The sequence below is a fragment of the Bison bison genome, unplaced genomic scaffold, assembly GCF_000754665.1.
Source record: "Bison bison bison isolate TAMUID 2011002044 unplaced genomic scaffold, Bison_UMD1.0 scf7180017864289, whole genome shotgun sequence".
NCBI classification, from domain to species: domain Eukaryota; kingdom Metazoa; phylum Chordata; class Mammalia; order Artiodactyla; family Bovidae; genus Bison; species Bison bison.
In genome coordinates this window covers 10,742,763-10,749,349 of record NW_011494861.1, presented here as the reverse complement: position 1 = coordinate 10,749,349, position 6,587 = coordinate 10,742,763, and the positions used below count along the sequence as shown (strand labels likewise).

General features: G+C 57.2%; 2 protein-coding genes across 3 annotated transcripts in view; one reads left to right on the top strand and one right to left on the bottom strand.

Annotated features, from left to right (window-relative positions):
* PRKCZ (protein kinase C, zeta) overlaps positions 1–4,287 on the top strand; it is a 101,763-nt gene extending 97,476 nt beyond the window's left edge. For both annotated transcript variants that reach the window (XM_010849984.1, XM_010849985.1), the window contains 4 exons: positions 962–1,041; positions 1,386–1,475; positions 3,247–3,362; positions 3,555–4,287. In XM_010849984.1, coding sequence (XP_010848286.1) covers positions 962–1,041; positions 1,386–1,475; positions 3,247–3,362; positions 3,555–3,642 — 374 coding nt within the window. In that variant the 3' untranslated portion in view covers positions 3,643–4,287. The remainder of the gene's footprint in view (positions 1–961; positions 1,042–1,385; positions 1,476–3,246; positions 3,363–3,554) is intronic.
* A 1,303-nt stretch (positions 4,288–5,590) lies between these two features.
* LOC104995922 (chromosome unknown open reading frame, human C1orf86) overlaps positions 5,591–6,587 on the bottom strand; it is a 4,710-nt gene continuing 3,713 nt past the window's right edge. Inside the window, exons 4-5 of the mRNA XM_010849982.1 lie at positions 6,320–6,587; positions 5,591–6,191 (exon numbers count right to left, since the gene is read on the bottom strand). The exon at positions 6,320–6,587 is cut by the window's right edge and continues 19 nt beyond it. Coding sequence (XP_010848284.1) covers positions 6,534–6,587 — 54 coding nt within the window. The 3' untranslated portion in view covers positions 5,591–6,191; positions 6,320–6,533. The remainder of the gene's footprint in view (positions 6,192–6,319) is intronic.

The window sequence follows — 6,587 nt, the reverse complement described above, 5'->3', positions numbered from 1 at the left end:
GTGGCTGTGCCTGCCATAGACTAGGTGGGGCCACCTGTCCACTACTGGCTCTCAGGGAGCAAAGCATGGTGGGCAGGAGGATACTGCTCTTTCACATCCATGAGAAAGAATCTGTCCTGATTTAGTCCAGGCCCCCTTCTCCCCACCTCCGGTGTGCACCGGAGTCCCAGCGGGGGCTGTGCTCAGCCTCAGCTCCTTGCCATCTGGGCCCCTGGAGCAGAACTGACTGCCCCCAGGATGTTGACCCAGGCTGTCCCCACAGTGCCCTCCTGCGCCTGTGGACGTGGGGAGGCTGTCCCCACAGTGCCCTCCTGCGCCTGTGGACGTGGGGAGGCTGTCCCCACAGTGCCCTCCTGCGCCTGTGGACGTGGGGAGGCTGTCCCCACAGTGCCCTCCTGCGCCTGTGGACGTGGGGAGGCTGTCCCCACAGTGCCCTCCTGCGCCTGTGGACGTGGGGAGGCTGTCCCCACAGTGCCCTCCTGCGCCTGTGGACGTGGGGAGGCTGTCCCCACAGTGCCCTCCTGCGCCTGTGGACGTGGGGAGGCTGTCCCCACAGTGCCCTCCTGCGCCTGTGGATGTGGGGAGGCTGTCCCATAGTGCCCTCTTGTGCCTGTGGACGTGGGGAGGCTGTCCCACAGTGCCCTCTTGTGCCTGTGGATGGGGAAGGTGTCCCAGTGTTGTCTTGCGCCTGTGGACGTGGGAAGACAGGACCAGCTGAGCTGCCGTTGGTTCATCCCTGATCATGAGCATGCCTGATTATGGGCACCAGGGCCTCTGAGGCTTGGAGACCCTGCTGGGGTGCAGGAAGAGGCCCAGGCCACCATGACTGCTGCGACCCTCTCGCCCGGAAAAGGTTCCCAGTACCCTGCAGGCTGCTGGGAAAAGCTGACAGGCTGGGGGTGGGGAGGGGGAGCTGGAGGAGGGGCAGCAGAAGGAACAACTCTCTCCTCCGGTCCTGCAGTCATCCTGGAGAAGCCCATCCGGATCCCCCGGTTCCTGTCCGTCAAGGCCTCCCACGTGTTGAAAGGATTTTTAAACAAGGTACGCCCTTGTGGCACCCCAGCGGCCATGGCTGCAGCCCTTCCTCAGCTACTGGGGTTGAGGCTTTACCACCTGGTCTGCTAGTTCAGTGCTGGACGTGGGTGTGACTCTGCTTCCTTCCTTGGTGGTCCTATGGCTGCTTATTCACACTTGACAAAAGATAATGAGGAGATACTATGCCAAAGAGGCATTTCCTGAAGGAGCTTAACCTGCTGGGAGGAAGCAGTTTCACCTGGGTCGGGGGCCGGCCATGGATGGTTTGCTGATGCTGTTTAACACCCGCTACTGAGTAGGGCTGCCCTACTCTGTGCTGACTTGTCCTCATTTGAACTCTGACCCCCCAGGACCCCAAGGAGAGGCTTGGCTGCCGGCCGCAGACTGGATTTTCTGATATCAAGTCTCACGCCTTCTTCCGCAGTATAGACTGGGACCTGGTAAAGTGGTTGGAACCTGATACCCACCTCCCTGGGGGGCAGGGGCCTCCAGGGGGCAGGATGGGTGGAAATGGGGGTGCATTGGGAAACACTGATTGAGAACAAGGAGGCGGGCTGTGACAAGGCCCTGGTGGCAGTGCTTCCTGAAGGTCCTGAGAGCAGCCTTGCTGGGGTGTCCAATTCATGCTGTGCTGGGTGTCCTGTGGGGGTGTGTTTGGGTGGATGAGCACAGCCATACATCCACTGATTGAGCTCCATGTCCACGCCCTGAGTCAGCTCACAGATACTTCCACTTAACCATCTAGCTAGTCCCAACTAGACACCCGGGTGCACTGTGGCCCCTCCCCCTACAGTGGCCCTTGACCCACCCAGTCCTGGGGACTCAACCCTCTGGGTCTGGGCCTTCTCCCACCCCCAGTGCTGCCACCCGGGGCCCTGGGATCGCAGTGTGCACATGGGTGTGTGGGCACCTGCATGCATGCACATACACACACTGGTAGCCCCCTTCTGCCAGTGGGGTCCACCCATCCCCTCTGTTCCGCACCCCTCTCCTGCATCCCCTGGGTGAGAGAGATAGGTGTGCCTCTCCAGGTGGCCTGGGTGTGCTGGCCTCAGCCCTGACACTACCGGGCGGGACTGGGGGATTCATCTCTGTGACATTCTCATTTCCTGCACCAACTTCATTAGCAGAACTTGTGTGTTCAGCTTCCCAAATCCCCCAAACTTACAGGACCTGTTTCAACCTTCCAGGCCCAGTTTGCTTTTGTTGCCATAAGTGGTGTTCCTAAGGGCCCTGGCCCCACAATGCAAAGACAGGGTGAGCTGAAGTGGACTGGAGGCTTATTTCTGACTTGGCTGGAGCTCTCTCCCTACAGGGACCTTGGGACAGTTCCATGTCTCCAACCTGGTCACGTGGAGGCCCCACCCAGGCAGGGGTTTCCAGGCTGGCTCACTCAGGACCCTCCAAGGGAAGGCAGCAGCCAGTCCTGAAAGGCCGGGGTCATCCACCCCCTGAATCAAGCTGTCCTGGCTGTGAGAGTACAGTGGTCCAACTGGAGGACTGGCTCCTGCCTGTCCTCTGGCTCCAGCTTCCCTTCTGACTGGGACGGTCCCTCCGGGCAGGGATCTCCATGCCTCAGTGTGGCTCTATCTGAGGTCTGAGGAGCAGGCCTGGCCCGGCACCTGTGTGCAGCACACACTTGGTGGAGGGAGGGGAGAAGAGGTAAAGAGTATATGAACCTGGGGGCCCATGCCCGCCCCCCTCGGTGATTGGAACCACTCTTGAGTTGCTCTACCTCCTCCACGTGACTCTACCCTCTCCAGACACCACTATGTCTCAACCCCCAAGATGAGACGTGCATCCCTTTGGGATTAGGAATGCTAGTCTAGAATACTAGAAATGGCCGTTTAAGGCTTCTCGGGAGGAGGGGTCCCAGTGGAACATAGGTATCCCTACCAAGCCCCAGCTCTCTTACCACCGGGGTTCCAAGATTAAAACTCCCTAAACCAGCCTCCTTTGGTTTAAGGAGTGGGGTTGCAGGCCCTCGATGGCATGGGGTATGTCTCTCATGGTCTGTGCTGCCGGCACTTTTCAGCTCAAGTAGAGTTTTTCTGACTTTGGCAGAAATTTCTGCTACACTTTAGAGAAAAACAATTGGCCATCAAACGAGCCATATATACTTAAGCACCCTTTCTTCTGTTTGATTCTGTGGTTTGAGTTTGCAAAGCGCCGAGACGGCGCAGGTGGCTCTGACCGTATATCTTCCTGCAGCTGGGGAAGAAGCAGGCCCTCCCGCCCTTCCAGCCGCAGATCACAGACGACTATGGCCTGGACAACTTCGATACGCAGTTCACCAGTGAGCCGGTGCAGCTGACCCCTGACGACGAGTAAGGCCTGCACCACAGTGGGGCAGGGTGTCGAGCTGCAGGGGCGGGGAGGAAGTATCCCAGGTGGAGGCAGGGCGTCCTGAACTTTGTTGGGGAGGAGTCCCATGCAGGGGTGGGGCGTCCTTAGCTGCGGGGCGAGACAGGGCCAGGTCTTGAACACGCCCACCAAGCCTCCTCTGTCCTGCGCCACAGGGACGTAATCAAGAGGATCGACCAGTCGGAGTTTGAAGGGTTCGAGTACATCAACCCACTGCTGCTGTCCACTGAGGAGTCCGTATGAGGCGCCGCGCTCTCGTTGTGGACGCGTGGACGGCCCTGGCCCTGGCCCTGACCCCTGCGCATGCATGCGGGGCCGGGCGTGGGCCGGTGCCCAGGGCAGAACAGCCTCCCCGTGCGGCCCATGGGCCTGAGGCCCAGAGGAACTTGCTTCTCACGCCTGCGCCGCAGGGGCCACGGTGACCGTGTCCGAGGGAGAAACTGCCCCCAACTTCGAAGGTGCACACTTTCCACAGAAGCAGAACTGACCTGCTCCACCTGGAGTTGGCCTGTAATGTCCCGAGGAATAAAGTGTCCCTCTGATGCTGGCGCTTCCCTCTGATGCCTTTTTTCCGCGGGGGGCACCCGCCCAGAGTCGCAGGCGCGGCCCACGCGGAGGAGGCATGGCCGGAGTGTAAGTGCCTGCGCAGTGGAGGTTATACAAATTCGGAACATTTTCTAAATCCTGGTAAGTTCCTGTTGTTAATATTTAACAAGTATTTTCATACCGAGCATGTCAGCAGTTCCTGTGGTCTGACGCCCAGGTTACACCTTCACCAGGTGGGCTCCATCGGTCCCAACCCGGGCCTTAGACTGACCAGGAAAATTGGGTCATAGAGGTTCTAAAACAAGGCTCACCAAAGCACCCGCAAACCAAAAAAAAAAAAAACCCACAAAGTTGAAAAAGAAATCTGCACAAAATATATTTCTGGAAACACTAAGCAGTGCCTACATTATGTCTTGTGTTATGTATCAGATTTTTGGAGAGTATTTTTATCAGGAGTAATAATGCTCAGAATTAGACCTATTAAAAGGGTATGTGTATGATGGGCCCTAGCCTTAAAGGAATAAGATTTAAAATATTTAGAAGGATGCACCTCCCGGCAGGGCTCACCTCCTCCTTCCCATGACCTGCAGGGGGCACGGTCACTGGGCCACCAGGCCACCCTCCTTCTTAGGTGAAAGGCTGAACCCAAGGTTTTTTAGAAAGAGGTAAATCATGTGGGTTTTTTAAGTCCCTGATATTGTCAAGTGTGGCTCAGGCCAGGCAGAGTGGGGAGGAGGGCCTTGTGCACCCTCAGGACACTGGTCCCTGGATGTCCCTTGTGGGTGTGGGTCCCACATCGCCATGCACCCTTGGGCCTCGCTTCTCTCAGTGTGGCAGCGGCCTGGAGCAGATAACAGCAGTTGAAAATAAAGAAGCTGCTGGCTTGGCCTGACCCTGCGCAGACACACCAGCCTCCCCTGGTGCCCCCAGACTCCCTGGGCATCCCAGCCAGGCCCCAGTGGCAGGCCAGCACCTCTAGAACATGGAGACTTGCACCTCCCCACCCCCACCCCCCAAAATGGAAGTGAGGGCCCTGGGCCAGAGTCAGGGCTGCCCGGGCCTGGTGGGTGTGGTGACCCTGTGGTGACATCATAGGAGGGCTATGCAGTCACCTGGGGAGACCCCAGTGTGCCCACAAACGGGGTCACGTGCCACCTCAGGGACAGTGACACCTCTGCTCAGACAGTACAGGGGCCGCAGATTTGTTCATACTTACGGCATTGATGTCAACGCTGCGGTGGTGCCAGATACAGCCTCCTAGTCACCAGTGTGGTTGCTGGTGTACAGACCTATGTGTAACCTGGGCTCCCAGCCAGGGTGATTTTGTGCATGGTCCCATGCTTTTATAAATTTAGAAGGCAAAGGATGTGCCCAGGTGGGTCCAGCGGTTCCAGTCACAACACGGCATGTCCTCTGATATGGTTCTTGGAAACGGGCGCCTTCAGGACTGTGAAGCAGGAGACACGTTCTGTGGTTTTGTACAGTGAGTGGTGGGCCGTGGCCTTGGCCTTCCTTTTGCAGAGGGCATGCCCACCAGGGCCACAGCTGCTCAAGTCTTGCACGTTATTAAAGACTTTAATGACAACGCGTGCTGTCGTCATTTTCATTAAAAGTAGGTGTCTCCAGGAACAAAGGCTTCTGAAGATGCTTTTTAAAAACAAGTTTTATTTTTCAGAGCAGTTTTAGGTCCCTCACTTCCATTTCTGGTGGGGAGGAAGACAGAGACCCCTTCTCCCCAGCCCCCGCCTTCACATCCCCAGGGGGTGCACTTGTTGCAAATGAGAGGCTGCACTGACACGTCAAGTCATAAAGTGTTTTTCTGCCCTAAAAATCCTCTGTGCTCTGCCTGTTTATACCCTCTCCCCACTAATCCCTGATAACCGCTGATCTTTTCGCTGTCCCCATGCGTTCTGCCTTTTCCAGAACAGCCTAGAGTTGGAATTGCTCAGCTTGTAGCCTTTCACTGTACCGTGTGCACGGAGTTTTCCTCCGTGTCTTTTCATGGCTTGCCTGAAGCCTTTCTTGAAAATACTGACTTCTGGACGGTAACCTTAGACTTTTGCAGCCATGGCTGAGCTGAAGATGAGGCTTTTCCAGAACCTGTGGACTGACGGCACAGGAGAGAAGACCCCCTGCACAGGGCCTCCAAGACAAAGCTCACACAGGACGTCAGCAGGCGGACCTGATCCCTCTCTGCAAATTCCAGGGGCTGCTCTGCCTCCCTGCAGCTGCAGGAGCAGGTTCACCTGGGGATTCAAATTCAAACATGGTCGTGAAGCCCGAGTCAAGTTCATGGAGTCAGCAAAGCATCCATTCCCAAGCCACCCTGAGTTCAAATACTCTCACTGCTGGTGACACTGTCCCTGTCACCCACCTGGGGTTGGTCCGTCTGCTGGGTGGCTCTGTCCACCTCAGTCATCACATCGCTCAGCATCAGCAGAAAAGGAAAAAGGAGTCAGTGTGTCGGTATCAACACAAAGAGATAGGACACGAGCACTTCACGCCGACATGCTTTAATATGCAGCTTTTGGGGACAGAGCAGAGAGGAGGTGGCCCAGCCAGGGCGGGGGAGGCACTGGCCAGGCTGCTCACCACTCTATGTCATCCGTGCTGTCTGCCAGGCACTGGGCCAGGTGGCCGTC